Source organism: Microtus oregoni, unplaced genomic scaffold (assembly GCF_018167655.1).
Source record: "Microtus oregoni isolate MIOR12 unplaced genomic scaffold, Mior012 000067F_ref0000223, whole genome shotgun sequence".
In the NCBI taxonomy this organism is placed as follows: Eukaryota; Metazoa; Chordata; class Mammalia; order Rodentia; family Cricetidae; genus Microtus; species Microtus oregoni.
In genome coordinates, this window is record NW_024543974.1 from 984,059 (window position 1) to 1,000,452 (window position 16,394).

The 16,394-nt window shown below is 47.8% G+C and overlaps 1 protein-coding gene and 1 pseudogene across 1 annotated transcript in view; both read right to left on the bottom strand.

Moving 5' to 3' along the window:
* Positions 1-4,896: 4,896 nt before the first annotated feature.
* LOC121440424 lies at positions 4,897-5,988 on the bottom strand (annotated as a pseudogene).
* Positions 5,989-6,091: 103 nt separating this feature from the next.
* The window catches only part of LOC121440425 (X-linked lymphocyte-regulated protein 3A-like), a 42,215-nt gene continuing 31,912 nt past the window's right edge, over positions 6,092-16,394 (bottom strand). Inside the window, exon 6 of the mRNA XM_041641182.1 lies at positions 6,092-6,106. Within this exon, the coding sequence (XP_041497116.1) occupies positions 6,092-6,106 (15 nt within the window). The remainder of the gene's footprint in view (positions 6,107-16,394) is intronic.

Sequence of the window (16,394 nt, forward strand, 5' to 3'; positions counted from 1 at the left end):
TCCTGTTCCTCATAGTTCCGAAAGAAAAGCATACTCCTCACTCACTGTCTAATATGTACCTTGAAGTGCTTTATTGCATCAGCCCAGGACTTGAAAAACAAAAAGGCCTACCCACAATTGTAAGCAGAGGTTGTGCTTACGTTTCCTGACTGCCCCGACCCGAATAATCACACAGAAACTATATTAATTACAACACTGTTTGGCCAATAGCTTATGTGTATTCTTATTTATCTCTTATGTCTTTCTTAAATTAACCCATTTCTGTTATTTTATATTTTACCCCATGGCTAGTGGTTTGTTAGTTGCTTGCTTCTTAGGCAGCTACATGGCCTCTGTCTTCTTTAGCAGCTACATGGTGTCTCTCTGACTCCGCCTACTCTCTCTAGATATCTCTTCCAGTCTGGCTATATTCTGCCCTGTCATAGGCCAAAGCAGCTTTATTCATTAGCCAATAAAAGCAACATATATCAAGGATATCCCACATCACCTCCCCTTTTCGATCTAAACAAAAAAGAAAGTTTTAACTTTAACACAGTAAAATTACATATAACAAGTATCAAGCAAGATTTACAGTGACAATATTTCTTTGTGAATCTAAAGTTTTATATCTAATTTATCTTTTATTATAATTAAGGAAAACTATATTCCTATTTATCTTCAATTCCAGCAAAGACCCCAGGAGGATATAAGTGAACAGGAAGTGCATTGTAAGCAACTTGCAATACTCTAGAGCTGACAGAGAGATCTCGCTGCCTGGACAGTCACCCAAAGTTCTTCTGTACCATTGGGGCATCCATCTTCAGTCTACAGGCCCCTAGTACAGACTTTTCCATGAAGCAAGAAATTTGAATATCTGTTCTGTCTTGTAAAGAGCATCAGTTGGTTTATTCTGTGTCCTGTAGAATGTCTGGCAGACTCTTTCATGAAGCAGAAACCCTGAAGGACTGCCTCACCTTCTTTAGTCAAGTTCAGCAATCATTTTTCTATGGGTCCTGCATGTCCAGTTCATACAGCATCCCATCAAGCAGTCCAGGCAAGAGCAGTTTCTTGCCCAAATGGCTAGCCTTGTCACATTGAAGGCAAATTCCATGATGAGTTCCTTCAATGCCTATCAATGTCTCTGAAGCAATTGGTGCTGACAGAAGCAGACATGTCTCACTAGTGAGAAAAGTCTAAGTTCTTAAAACATTTAAAATGTCATATTCTGTAGTCTTTAAAGTGTTGAAGATTATCTATCTAACTGAATTATATCTCTATATATCTAGAAAACCTGAATAACATGACTACCTGTTTGACTATTATAAAAGGCTAATAATCTGTAATTTTTAATTATACATTACTTTTTTAAATGAGCTGCACAAACACAATACCTTAAATAAGAGCAGAATTACATATATACACTGTAACAAAGTCGACCTTAAATATGTATCAATAGACCAAGGTCCCTACCAATGCAAAGTATTCATCTCTATATCATATCCCCCTTCAAATGAAAACAAACATTTATAAACCATCATTTTGGAAATTTGGGAGTTGTTTTCTCCAAATTGATTCCTGCTGTTTGTTGGGCAAAGTATTTTTAGGGTTTATGGAGACCTTTCAGGGGATCTATGTTCCATCATACTACATTAGCCTGGAAGGAACTTAAGGTTCTTATCTTCTGTGGGAACAAATGTAGAATCTCTTTTCCAAAGTAACATATCCTCAGACTCAAATTTGAGGTCAAAATACCTTTAAAATATATATGTTGCTTTAGCTTAGTAGCCCATACAATGAAATATCTCTCTGTTGTTAGTTTATTCACAGTCAAAAAATTTAAAGAAAACACAATAGTATACATAATTCAGACTCTCTGTGCATTTTCCAACCTCGTGTGGCTTTTTTACTCTTAGTTTTTAATATTTATTTAATTATCTTTTCTTCTTAAATCTATGACTGTCTGTACGTACTATTTATATTATTTTACTATCTATACTCTTTTCCCTCTCTTTCCCAAGCCTGTGTATGTTGTTAAACACGCTGTGGCCCATTCAGAGGTTCACTTTTGTCTGAGTCTGTCTTTATTGCATAGCTATTTTTGACAAGGAGTACCTTTTTAAAAAATGTTAAGTGGGCATGGCTAGGACCAACTCCATGGCTCTGCCCATTGGCTCTGCCCTATACAACATGGTGGAGGTATGTTCACTGCCTCTGCAAGCCATGCTCTCTACCCCAGCTCCAGGGATGCAGCAGGTTTATGTTGCCATTAAGCAATTTGTGGTACTCTGTTCACAAACCCCATTTAAGTGTTCCATAGCTGGACCTCCCAAAAGAGCCAGAGGCATTTGTGCAACCAGCACAAACCAGGAAGCTGGCTATTTTTTTTTTTTGATTTTTCGAGACGGGGGTTTCTCTGTAACTTTTTGGTTCCTGTCCTGGCACTAGCTTTTGTAGACCAGGCTGACCACGAACTCACAGAGGTCCACCTGCCTCTGCCTCCCGAGTTCTGGGATTAAAGGCGTGTGCCACCACTGCCCGGCTCTGTTGTGGTTTTTAATAGTAGCCATTCAACCCATCTGGGGAAGTCTCACATTGTGGTTTTGCTTTGCATTTCCTATTGACTAGTGATGTTGCGTACATTTTCATATACTTGTTGTCTATGGAGTTCTTTTGTCCATTTTTTAATCAAATTATTTGGGAGTTTTTGTTTGCTTGCTTTTTGCTATTGAGTTGTACTAATTCATTGATATTTGAGATATTAACCCCCATGAAGTTTATAATTCACAAATGTTTTCCCCCAATCCAAAGATGGTGATTTTGTTTGTTCGAATATTTCCTTTTGCTATGCATAACATTTATCGTTTGAGGAAATCTTTTATGCTTTTTCTGTCTAAAGTTTTAATGTGATAACTAAAAGTGCTCCAAGAACAAAGTGAGGGTCAAAATTCTTACTTCTACACATAGATGCATAGCTTTCTGAGTGCTATTTGCTGAAAAGACCATACTTTCCCCAGTTTTTTGTGGGTGTGGGGACTGGTTTCTTATATGTTTTCCCCATCCCATTGATACACACCTTGATGCCAATGCCATACTTTTGTTTGTTTGTTTGAGACAGAGTCATTCTATGTAGTCCTGGCTGTCTTGGAATTCACCATGTAGACCAGCTATGCCTTTAACTCAGAGATCTCCTGCCTCTGCCTCCCAACTCTGTGATTAAAAGCGTGTGGTACTCTTTTGATCATTATATCTGTGTAATATATTATGAAATCAGAAAATATAATGCCTCCAATTTTGGTTTTCTGTCTCAGGGGAGGGTTTTGGCTATTTGTGGCTCCATGGAAATTTTTTTTGGTTTTCTTTTTTCTATATTTTAGTAATCAAAAATGGCATTTAAAATCTGTGAGAACGCTTTCCTAACTGAAACACCCATCAGTCATGAACATTGGGTCCAAGGGCCTTGCTTACTGCTCCATAGCTTCACTTGAGCACATAACTGACGTATCCCTAACTCTTGTCATCCTGAAGTGCCTCCCCACTGAAACCAGATAGCCACTGCCCCCATACACATTGTCAGCCTGCTTTTACCAATTCAAGCCCCCCCCTGCCACCCCCACAGCCCTTCATGTTCTTGCCTTGTACATAAATCAATCTTGCTCCAGTCCAGTCCAAGCCAAGAAAAAGCAGGATGCAACTGTAACATCCGTGAAATTTATTGAACAGATACATTTACTGAAGTCATTGAAGGCGGGGGAATGACAGCACAGAACTTCCCCCAGCTGTTAGAGGCCACAGGTCCCACCTTTTCCTACTCTGTGATTCATTAGAAAGGATCTCATCTACTGGCCACACTGAGGCCTGCTTGCCTAAGCTTCTTCCTTCCAAGGGACCCCTGATACACCTCTTTGCAGAATAATGGCATCTGGAAGTGTTCTTTCTTTTGGGGGAACTCTCTAGAAGAATCACCCACTGTAGGGTGATCCTGAATTATTCTGGACACTGGAAAGCACTGAAAGGAACATCTTGCCAAACTGAAGAACTGTTGTCACAAGTAATAACAAAAGTAACAACAAGAGTGGAACATTGAATCTTGGTTCTCCGAGCCCATCCATCCTTAGTCCAGGTCTTCGTGCCCACCCCAGATTGTAATCAGTCACAAGATGAGCATCAGCCAGTTGCTGATTGCCATCACCCATACTGTTTTGCTGGTTCCAAGGGCTTGTCTTGAGATCTCTGTAGAGCACCTTCTCAGGTAAGAACACACACATCTGCAGGGAACAAGCAGCAAGTTGCTGGCCTGTAAGTATATCAAGAAAGCTGTCCAGGAATACACAACACGAGATAGGAGCAGAGCAAATAGGGCCTTGGCTGGCATGGAAGTTCGCAACACAAGCTGGGCTACGGTAGTAGCTAGCAGGGTAAGTCAGGGACTGATATACTTTGCTAGGGTGTGATGGATGGGAGAGCTAGTATTAAAGTGTGTACTCACTGAATACCTGGGCCACTGTGAGTAGAACAGATAAGGATGAGATTCCAAAGGCAGTGTCATAAACCTGCCTGGAGATGCTAACTGGGTAGAAGAGCCAGGCAGTCAGGACCCTTATAAGAGACTATTTCTCCCTAATCTCTCCCAGGCCAGGGGCTATAGCAGATATCTGCAGGCCCGCTCCTTTACTTTGGGGCTGACCCTTCAGCAATACTTCTAGACTGGGACAGGATGGGGTCTTCTGCCTTATGTTCTCCTGCCTAGGCAAGGCTGCCCAGCATGCAGCCGGGCCCTCCTGGGCACTCTCTAAGATTACTGCCCATCTGTGCTGGGGTGGGAGTCCCAGGGGGCTCATAGGGTCCTGTCTGGCTTGGGTCTACAGGGCCGTGGTCTGAGTTATGGCCTTATATCTCCTCCTCAACCTTGTCCTTTGCCTACTCCTCCACCTCATCTTCTGCCTTAGCACTGGCTCTTCCATCAGCCTGGACAGAAGCCAGATTGCCAGCTTCATCCTCCACCTGGACTACCATGTTGCTGGCTAGTCTTGCCTCCCATTCCTCAGATTCCCGTTTGAGGCCCAACAACTCCAGGAAAGTTGGAGATCTCCTGATCATTCTTAGCCTCCTCAGAGCTTCCTCCAGAGGCTCAGTCAGGTTAGCCCTGGTGAGCATCTGCCTCAGGCGCAAATCATCCGTAGAGGTTCTCTCGAGAGCCCCTTTCTAAATGGCTTTCTGCAGCAGAACTTCTAGCCTCAACACAAAGGCAGAGAGCTGCTCATCTGGCTGCTGTTTTGCAGTCAGACACTTGATTCGAATGGTGGCCTGAGACTCATTGTCTCCAAATACTCGACAGAGCCTCTAGGCACTCCTCTGCAGTCTTTGCCGGATTCTCTGCTAACAGCCCCTGTACAAGGTACAAAGCAGTTCCCCGCAAGCCCTCCAGCAACCGTCTCCTCTTCTCCCTTTCTGGGACCCTTTGCCACACCCAAAACATGTCAGTGGTGTGGTCTAGCCAGGCCTCAAAGGATTCCTCCCCAGGGGCTGGCTGAACGCTCCCAGAAAACATACCCAAACGCTGGTACCGCAAGGTATCCACCCAGGGCTGGATTGCCTGACTAACTGACTGGAGCCTGCACACTCTGTCCAGCTCCAGACCTGGGTCTCCAGGTACACTGTCCACTGTCTCCCCCGTTGCTCCAAGAAGTGGAAAACACGATCAAGAAGCTCCTCGCTGGAGCAACTGGGCACAAAGACCACGTTCCAGGGCCCCCCAGTGCCTAGGATTTCCCTTGGGACCAAAGCATAGTTGATTTCCTGGTCGAGCTCAACCAGGGCTGCAGTGGCATTATCCTCCTCATGAAACACTTTGCCAAGCACAGTAAAGTGGCCCATGGGCCACAGGGCAGCCTGCAGGGACCCTTGGAATTCAGCTTCACTGCAGTCCTCCAGGATGCCCAGGATAAGCAAGCCCCTACGAGCGCTGACACCCATCCACCTGCACCAGTCCTGGAGCATCTCCACCGCCATAATCTGAAAATTTAGCAAAGCTCACACTAGGGGCCGGAAACAGTTTCCCCAGAAGCACATCAGGTTGGGATAGGAGCCTAGGCTAGGACTCAGGAAGACCAGCCTAGCTCTCCACAGCCTGGAAACAAAAAACGGAAAGAGGAGGTTAATGTCTTCCCCACCCCAGCCCCTTCTCATCCACTAGCCCTAGAGCAGAGGTTCTCAACCCGTGCTTCGTGACCCTTCAGGGTCAAGCGACCTTTTCAAGGGGATCTCCAAAGACCGCTGGGAAACACAGGTATTTACCTTATGATTTGCAACAGTAGCAAAATTACAGGTATGAAGTAGCCATGGAAATAAGTTTTATGGTTGTGTGAGGGAGTCACCACAACACAAAGAACTGTATTAAAGGGTCGTAGCATTAGGGATATTGAGAACCACTGCCTTACATGATGCTTCTGCATCCCACTCTGTGCCTCAGACACAGGCCTTCCCCAGCACCTCCCTACAGTCCAACCCAGGCAGGCGTGCTGGTTGAGAGGGGGTTTGTCAGGGCCAGTAATACCCTCCCAGAATTTGGTACCTTCTAGGAGCAGAACCCTTTCTCCTTCAATCGCACAGCAAGGATTCCCCGGGCTGTTCTCCAGGTTCTCCCGCCAGCCAGCTCCCTTGCTCTCTCTAGCCTTATAGCTGCGCACTCACGCAGACCAGTGTACATATGCAAGCTTTTTTGTTTTGTTTTATTTATTTATTTATTTATTTATTTATTTATTTATTTATTTAAGATTTCTGCCTCTTCCCCGCCACCGCCTCCCATTTCCCTCCCCTCCCCTGACCAAGTCCCCCTCCCTCATCAGCTCGAAGAGCAATCAGGGTTCCCTGACCTGTGGGAAGTCCAAGGACCACCCACCTCCATCCAGGTCTAGTAAGGTGAGCATCCAAACTGCCAAGGCTCCCCCAAAGCCAGTACGTGCAGTAGGATCAGAAACCCATTGCCATTGTTCTTGAGTTCTCAGTAGTCCTCATTGTCCACTATGTTCAGCAAGTTCGGTTTTATCCCATGCTTTTTCAGACCCAGGCCAGCTGGCCTTAGTGGGTTCCTGATAGAACATCCCCATTGTCTCAGTGTGTGGGTGCACAGCTCGCGGTCCTGAGTTCCTTGCTCGTGCTCTCTCTCCTTCTGCTCCTGATTTGGACCTTGAGATTTCAGTCCTGTGCTCCAATGTGGGTCTCTGTCTCTGTCTCCTTTCATCGCCTGATGAAGGTTAATATTCAGGAGGATGCCTATATTTATGTTTGTCTTTGGATTCGCCTTCTTATTTAGCTTCTCTAGGATCGCAAATTATAGGCTCAGTGTCCTTTATTTATGGCTAAAAACCAAATATGAGTGAGTACATCCCATGTTCCTCTTTTTGGGTCTGGCTTACCTCACTCAGGATAGTGTTTTCTATTTCCATCCATTTGCATGCAAAATTCAAGAAGTCCTTGTATTTTACTGCTGAGTAGTACTCTAATATGTATATATTCCATACTTTCTTCATCCATTCTTCCATTGAAGGGCATCTAGGTTGTTTCCAGGTTCTGGCTATTACAAACAATGCTGCTATGAACATAGTTGAGCATATACTTTTGTTGTATGATAGGGCCTCTCTTGGGTATATTCCCAAGAGTGGTTTTCTCTTTCTATTTTTCTGCAGTGCTGGGAATAGAATCCAGGACCTCACAAACGGTGATGCGAGCTTAACGCTGCTCTCTGCAGTGCAGATTTAGCGCGGGGGTGTGGTGACGCCGGAGCATGGATCCTCTACCTCCTAGTCCTCCAGAAGCAGACTAGCCAGGCCATTGGTGCAGGAGGGTCAAGTGACAAGGCTGTCTCAGCCTGGGACCTCAGGTGACATCACCGGTCCAGTCACTGATGACGTCATCGGCTGCTGACCCCCACCACCACCACCACACATCTGTGCCCCTGGCACAGGGGACAGAGTGCTCAGGGGTCTCCACAGAAGGGCACCAAAAATCTGTGTTGCCCCCTCCAGCTCTGTTTCCTGATCAAGGCCAGGGAGCAGGGACTCTGAGGGTTTTTGCCCTGGTGAGTCCCTATCTGGACCTAGTCTAGTGACAGAGCTGGGCAAGCAACACCTATTCTAGGTAGAGTCCCTGGAATAGATAACACATGAGCCCATACACCCCATCCCATCACTCCCCATGAAGCGTGTACCATCTGGGTGATGCCCATCCCAGTGGAAGGGGCTGCAGGCACTTTCACCACTGTGGGCCTGCATGCCTTCCTGCCCTTGGTGCCAGTGGCCAGCTCACAGGAGGGTCCAGCACTGGCGGGCCTTTCCCGCTCTGCATGCTGTATATCCAGCTTCTTGAAAAGCTGCTTTTCAGATTTGAAGCCCAAACCCTTAGACTTGTATCTTACTGGCTGACTTTGGGCCAGTCCCTTCCACTTCTTGTCGCCGAAAAGTTTAGAGTTTCTGGGAATTCTGCCTAAATTCATATAGGAAGCACTGTGATGGTGGTGAGGTGTTCAACTTTTCCCTGCTTCCAGTGTTGATAGCCTTCCGGGCTCTGGGGCATGACTCTTTCAGTGTGAGGGTGGCATGGGTGGCCGAGATCCCAGAAGCCTCCCTATGGTTTTAACATCAGTTAGTCCCCACCCCCACCCTCCATATCTTCTGCTGCCTGGGCTAGACATCCACTCAGAGCTGTGCTATCCTGGCTCAAAACAGTTTCAGACCCTGCCAGTCTCATCACTCTGACTCTCTGCAGTCACCAAGAGTCCAGGGCCACATGCACAACATTTCTGCCAGTGAGAGAGAGGGCAAGCAGGTTCACAGAAGGTTATTATGCCTCTGTGTATTCTTTCTTGACCCCATTTTCTTTCTTTGGGCGTCATACTCTGGCCACTTGACTTTCACTACTGTAAAGGTTTCCCCAATGGTGTCCATCTCACTCACACTGCTTTGGTTTATTATCAGGGACTCTATTGAGGCTTTTGTCATGTTGGAATACTCCGTGTGCATCAGAGTGCCCATTTGAATGACCCTCACTACTGCCACCAGCATTCTACCTGCTTTCCTGAACCTCTGGCAGGAAGGAAGGCTTTGGGGCATTTGACCAAACATGACGTTGCTGAAACTTGAGCTGTATCCAAGTAGATATCCATTAATCTATTATCTGCCATGGGGGGGGGGGCAACCCATGTCCTCTCCCATTAGCAGTGTGGGAGTGCTCATCTGTATCCTACATCCCAAGCAGCCTTTCAGCCTTGACCATCGAACACCCCAAGGGGAGAATTACTATCTCATGCATTGATAAGTGTTTGGTATTTCCTTAATAGGTTATGATATTGTGCATCCTCTTACAATTTCATCTTCCACTCCTGGTTCAGCTTCTGTGAATCTCCTTTGCCCCTTCCTCATGCCCAGCTCTGTCCTACAGATGGGTCTTTGGCCTGTTTTCAGGAGAAAGTTTCTAGTGTCAAACCTGAAGGTACTCTCATTGTGTACATGCAACCAATGCCCAAACAGGTTACTTGATCTCACACTTGGCCTTCAGTTTGTCGTGTGTGGTTCTCTTTCTTGCCCCTGGAATCTCTTCTATGATTATATACAGCCTGAAGTCAAGTGCTTTGGGAACAAGAAAAAATTTTAAATTTTCTGTTACAACCCAACTTTGTCAATTGGCCTAATCACTCCCTTACTCAGCTTCCAGGGCCCACACTGTCTGTTCTCATACAGGTCAGTTACTGCTGTTAATGTCTGATATGAGAATTTCCGTCTAATGAAATTCCCTGTTTGACCTGTCATGGATCATACAATGAATACCTTGTCTTCTTTCTTGGTTTGGAGGTAATTTTCCTGGGGTCTTTCCTCAGAGAAGGCTCTCCCTTGGGAACATAAATATGCAGGATGGTCTAGTGTTACCAGCTGGCCCAGTGGGCTTACAAACAGATAATCAACACATTTCCCAGTTTTTAGGCTGGTCGCTCCTTTCCCTCTTTCCTTCTCTCTGAGAGAGGACTTTGCTTCTTTATAGGGTCATTTTTCTCCCTCTGCTCTAGGACATTGGTAGTGACACCTCAGTTGTCTTCCTTTGTTTCTTCTTTGTATACAATGTCTCTATGTCTCAGCAGGTAGTAGCTTTTCCTTCTCTAATCTCTCCTTTCTTGGTTTCTGGGACACTCCTTCCTGCCTTTGAACTGACCTTCTGCCTCTTTTCCTGCTCTCAGCTGAAGTTATTCTTCAAACCTCTCCGCCTCTTTTTTTTTTCTCTTCCTGTTCCTTTGTTGGAGCTCAGTATAGTGTGGGTGATTTCCTAACTGTAGTTCAGAGATGTTCTATGCTGGTAGTGATCCCTCCTCCAGATCTGCCCATGTGCATCAGAATGTCCATTTGGATGCCCCTCAGGAATTTAACAATTGAGATGTTTCAACTAGGGTGCTTCAAGCACCTTTGCATACCTGTTCTTTCCCTGTGCTTCACCCACCTATACAGATGCCGTCTATCAGGTTACTTCAACAAAGGTGGCAAACATATTCCTTTCCTCTCCTCTCCTCTCCTCTCCTTTCGTTTGTTTTTCCCCTCCAAATACTATTTCACTCACTACCAAAGGTTATCAATTTTACAAACAAGGACAGCCCTTCTTTTCCATAGTTCCTAGCCCGGTGTCCTACTCTTCATGCCTGTACTCTGACCCCTCTACCTGCTCATCCTTCTTAGTAGCACTTCTTTCCATGTCACCACCAGATAAATTATGGAGAGCTCTCTGCTTTTGAGCATTGAGAACTCCCTCCTGGAAAGCAAGCAGGTGCCCTTACTAAAAGGAGCCTTTCCTGTCAAAAATCAGCTTCAAGAAAACTTGTACGTTCCAGGGTAGGAGCATGAGGATTAAAATTATTAGGCAAAAGGAACAGAGATATAGGAGAAATAAGAGACAGAAACAGAACAGCATCGGGAGGGACAGTCAGGGAATACTGAATCCACCTCACTTATTTTCCACAGGCTTATAATTTAGTCCAAAGGTGGAGAGGGGAGATAACAGACTATATTAGCATGACACAAGGAATAGACTTGAATTTTCTGACTTTGGTAGAGGTATCTACTTCAACACTCAAAATGCTAGTTAACCATACCATAGGTCAGCATGTCTCCTTTGTGGACACACCTGCTGTCAACAACTTTGAGAAAGCAAAAATAAGCTCAAACTCTCTGGCCTTCAGAAAAAGTGGAATGGGCTGACATCTATGTGTGCCCTGACATTTTCAGGATCACATTGCCTTGGATGGCAAGTGAGTCTGTCTTCTAGGTTGTAAGAGCCAGTGGCAAACAAACAAACAAACAAACAAACACACAGACACACACACACACACACACACACAGAGAGAGAGAGAGAGAGAGAGAGAGAGAGAGAGAGAGAGAGAGAGAGAGAGTTGCTCTGAACATGGGACCCTCATGAGTTCCTAAGAACAAGGAAGTGGTTTCTGGTGGGCTTGCAGTAGAAAATCCTGAGAGCTAGGACATAATCACTAATCAAGGAGAGCACTATATAAGCTGCCCTGGAACATAATAAACTAGCATTCTTGTTTCAAGAGTGACCTACATCTCCATGTGTTCTTTACTCCCCAGACACTTGCCCGACTGCAGTTCTAAGTGCAGGCGTTATGGTGTGTGTGTGGGAACAGTGGGAAATGAAGACATGAGAGAGATAAAATGATGATACAATTTAGCTAGCTTCAAGCTCACTGGAAATCAGTGGTGGATTGATCTTGCCTTGAAGACCATCTGGCTAGTTTCTCAGCCTAGAGAGGGGTGAGTGACCCAACACCCAGAGATGTGAGAGGTAAATTTACAGTTTTCATGTAAGTTAGATCTGCCTTAGGCATTTTGTTACAGCAGCACAGATGGACACAGCAGCCTGATTGTCCAGCCTGGAGTTATGAATATGTAACCCAAGGGCACTTGTTCCTTCTAGCTCAAATTACCAGCCTACATGGTCTGCCTGGATTGCCCTTTTGTCTTGTGGGGTTCGGTGATAGCTACTTTAGGAGTCAACCAACATTCATGAACAAGTCAACATCTTGCAAGAAAGAGGTCTTTATTCAAATGCACTTTTGTGCTAGTCACCTCATGGAGACTCCAGGGACCTGGATTCCTGGGTGATGTGGATTCAATTTTCCACAAATCCACACTCATAAGAGGAAGGCTCTAGCTCTTGTTACCTCAGGATGTAACTTATTGGGAGAGGGTTGCTGGACACTTAATTTAGTTTTAGATAGTTTAGATGCGGTCCTACTGGAAGAAGTTGGGTACCAGAGCAGATAGGAATTTTGGTCTTGACACCTCACAGCAGCAGAGGCAGCTGTTGACCCAGAATAAGGACGGGAAAACCCTACGTGAGGGGAATGCACATCTTGTTGCTGCTTCAAAGGAAGCTGCGGACCCACAGGAGGGACCAGATTTGACACAGGGCAAGACCCAAAGGAACATCGATTCTAAAACCTACGGGAGTGTTCAGAGAAAGGCTAGACATAGAGCCTCTGGTCTAAATCCCCGTCATAGAGGAAAACAACACTGCAAAGTTATTATGACTGTAGTCCTCTTGTAAACATTGTAATTATTCCCAGTGAAAGAAGAAAGGAAATGAGAATTTAAAAAAGAAAAAAGAGAAACTCAGGAAACAAACCAAATCTAGATGTACAAGTCCAGCACAAAACCAAATAAATAACAACAACAAAAATAATATACTTTCTCCAAAAATTGCTGATCTCAGAGTAAAGTTTCTCATTAAGAACAATTTGCAAGAACTTATAGGCAAAGAATTAAAAACTATATTCAAATAACAGAAAGAAATAATGTAAAATCTGCCTTCATCATCCAGTACTCATTTGAAAAAAGGTATGTGGACAGGTATGTTTAATCTCAGCACCAGGGAGACAGAGACAGGAGGATCAAAAGGAGCACACACATACACACTCACAAACATGCACGCGTGCAAGCGTGCTCACACACAGAGAGATAAAGAGAGGGATAGACAGAGAGAGACACACACAGAGAGACACACGCAGAGAGACACTCACACACAAAGACAGGGGGAGTCCTTTGAAATCAGGCTATTCCTAGGGTCACAACATTTCCAACCCCTTCTTTGGCTTCAAAGCACAGCCTCAAAGCACACATGCGTTCCTCTCCTTCAACGTGAGTGAGCCAAGAGGGAGGTAATGGAGAAAGCAATGGGACCTGCCCCATCCAAGGCACCCTAGAGAGGACAGGGAGTAAGGGGAAGAGTCAGAGACACATAGAGAGACACAGTGTCATCAGGAACCTGGTGTGCTGTCTGGGTGCATGGGGTCCGTGCAGAGAGGGCAAGTCTGCGCATAGCTAGCTAATACCCCACCCATAGCTGGTGACGGTCCAGAGAGGAGACCCCAAGGGACTTCTTCACGCTTGGGCACAGGCCACAGAGGGCTAGGCCTGGCCTGAAGCTAACAGGAATTGCCGAATCCATGTAGACAATCTGCAACGTCAAGCACGTTCGTGAACGTTTATTTTGGGGGTCAGGGGGTAGGGGTGGGGTCTGTGTGTGGAGAAACACGTATGCAGTGAGGAGCGGTCATAGCAAGCCCCACAGTCTCCCAGATGGTTCTCTTTTGGAGGTGGAGCTGCAGGGGGTGATGGCAGAAAGGAGGAGGCTCCCTTCTAAGGAGTGGGCGCAGGAGGGTCCCTGCCAGCCCCAATCCTGGCTGCTGACCTCTTCCGGGCCGCCTTTAGGATGGTCTTCTCAAAGAGCTCTTTTTCACGATAGTGCACAGGTGGGCCACGCAGGTACTTCTCTTCTGCCTCCTTGTAGCTGAGCTCATCCAGGGCAGCGATGGAGCAGATGATTGCCTCTGGAAGAAGAACCTCCATGGTGAGCCGGACTTGGTCTCCTCTTGCCAGCGAGAGCAGGGCCTGGTCTGCTTCCTTGGATATTTCTTGCAAATGTCTGGCCACGAGGTGCAACTGGTCTTCATCCTCCAGGTAGGTCTCAATGCAGAAGACTTCCCTCTTTGACTTCCAGAGGTCGTCCAGCCACCGGGACGGTTTCCTGCCCTTCACGATGTCCAGCAGGTGCTGGTCGGCCCCCTTTCTCTTCACGATGAAGTCTACGAGCTTCTGGTTGGCTCTGTCCCAAGCGGCTCTCATGCGGTCAGGCAGGAGTTTCTTGCGGGGCCTCTTCCCACCGGGGGCGGTCTCCTCCTCCCAGTCTTCCAAGTCGGCATAGCTCACCTTGGGGAAATCAATGCGCAGGTCGCCCTCTTGAATGGCTCTCCTCAGCGGGTAACTGGCTCGGGCGGTGTAGTAGTCCATAAAGGAGCCCCGGAAGGAGCCACAGGCGAGGTCCTCTCTGTAGCGGTCGATCACAGAGAGGCACCAGTTGATGCCCTGGCCGTACACTTTGCTGGCTCTCCGCAGGAGGGAGAATCTCTCCCCACAGTCCAGGAGCTTCAGCTTGCGGAGAGGGACGCGGACACCCCTGCGCTCAAACTGCATGTTGCCCTCGATCAGCAGCACCCTGGCCGTCTTGTCGTTCTTGCTGACACTCTTGACCACCGCCGGCCAGAAAGGATGGTCCTGGAATTTGAACCAGACCAGCATCCCTCGTTCGATGGTATTCGTCTCCTGGGCAGAAGCCACACTGGTGGCTTGGCAGTCTTCCTGAACTCCAGGGGCTCTCCTCTTGACCCTGGCCTTAGTCACCTTCGAGCGCACTCGAGTTTCCAGTCCCGAGAGCCCACAATGTGCACACAGCACATGGATCTTCCTTTTCCTGCCAGCAATGCGGACTGATCTTCGCAGGCTCGGGACTGGAGGCGTGCAGGCTGCCGATGCCCCCTCTGAGTCTGGCCTCGGGGTCGGCGGACCGGGATCCTCCTTGTTCTCTGGGAGGGTGGTCTTCCTTTGGGCTCCAATGGCCTGGATCTCTAGGCCGCCACACCCTACTTGCTGCTTGAGAGCTTTGGGCGAGGTAGAGGCGTGCCTCCTCGGTGGCCCAGAGGCAGGTCTATGCTCATTGTTAGCACGGGCACCCTCCCTAGAGGCCCGGGTGCTCAACTTTCTCTTGCCAGGATTATCACCAGCATTTCCTGTTGGCGTCTTGCAGGAACTTGGCCGAGCTCTGGTGCCCCTTAACATGTTCCCTTGCATTTCAGAGTAAGGGGACTCTACAGTGGCATGGGCCTGGGCTTCCCCCCCTTGCACTGCAGGCTCATTCCCTGAGCCCATCAACACAGGTCCTGGGCGGCCTCGCTTCCCAGGACTCCTGTGGGAGAGCCCTTGGCCTCTCTGGATGCGCCCTTGGGGGTGCTGGCGCTGGCGTGGGCTGGAGCTGGTCTCCTCTTTTGGAACCTTGGGAGCCACTGTGCTGGTTCTTCGGCCACCTGCCCTTTCTCCTTGATACAAGCGGGTTCCCTCGCCCAGAACATCCAGGGCCACCCTGAGGGCTCTTCTGTATGCCCTGGTCTGCCCTGGCGGGCCACTGCCCTGTGACTCCTTTCCGGCCAAGGAGGCGATGGTTACGATTTCAGACTTGGTTAGGGGCCTCGCCTCTGTGCTCCTCACTCTGGTCTTCTCACCAACAGAGAGAATTTGGACCTCCAGGAAAGAGGCCCCTCTCCTCTTACTATGGGCCGAGGTCCTGGGTCTGGTCAACACCCTTGCAGGCCACAGCTGGCCCTTCCAGCCACAGAGCACATACTCTGCAGAGTCCATGGCGATGGAACCCTGGGGCTGTTCTGATCAGGGCAGGGTGACCCCCTGCGTTGTGGTGGGCACTGCTCCCTGCTGGTCGTCTCTGTCTGGCCTGGCTCCCCTGCCTGCGGTGCTGTCCTCCCTCCAGAATCTGGTAGACAAGCTCAACCTGAGGGCCTCTCTCAGGGTGATGTGGGCCTGCCCTGTAAGTGTGGGAGAGGGAAGCAGAGCTGCGTTAGGACGGAATTAGCCTTTAGTGGATACTGAAGCAACAGCTCAGTGAGGTGAGGAGAGAGAAAGCAAGGGGGTGCCCAAAGTCTGTCGTTCCACAGGGATGAGGGTGTGTGCCTGAGAAGATATGGAAGGATCCAGAGCAGATGTGTGACACACGGTCACCCACCCTGAGGCTAGGGTGGTGAACTTCCTCCCGGAGAGGTGAGTGTCTTTACTTGGCTTGTGTATTTTCCTGCCCATCCAATGCCTTGGGGGCTCCCCGGGATTCCGTCCGGGTGGGGGGAGCCTCATTGCTTTCTTTCCTAGGGAGCTAACCCCCCCTGTGCCCCACCCCAGGAAGCCTGTGCACACCTAGTGCACCTTGCCTTCTGCACCAGTATGATACCAGGTTGAGGAACGGGGTGTGTGTGTGTGTGTGTGTGTGTGCGTGTGTGTGCGTGTGTGCGTGTGTGTGCGGAA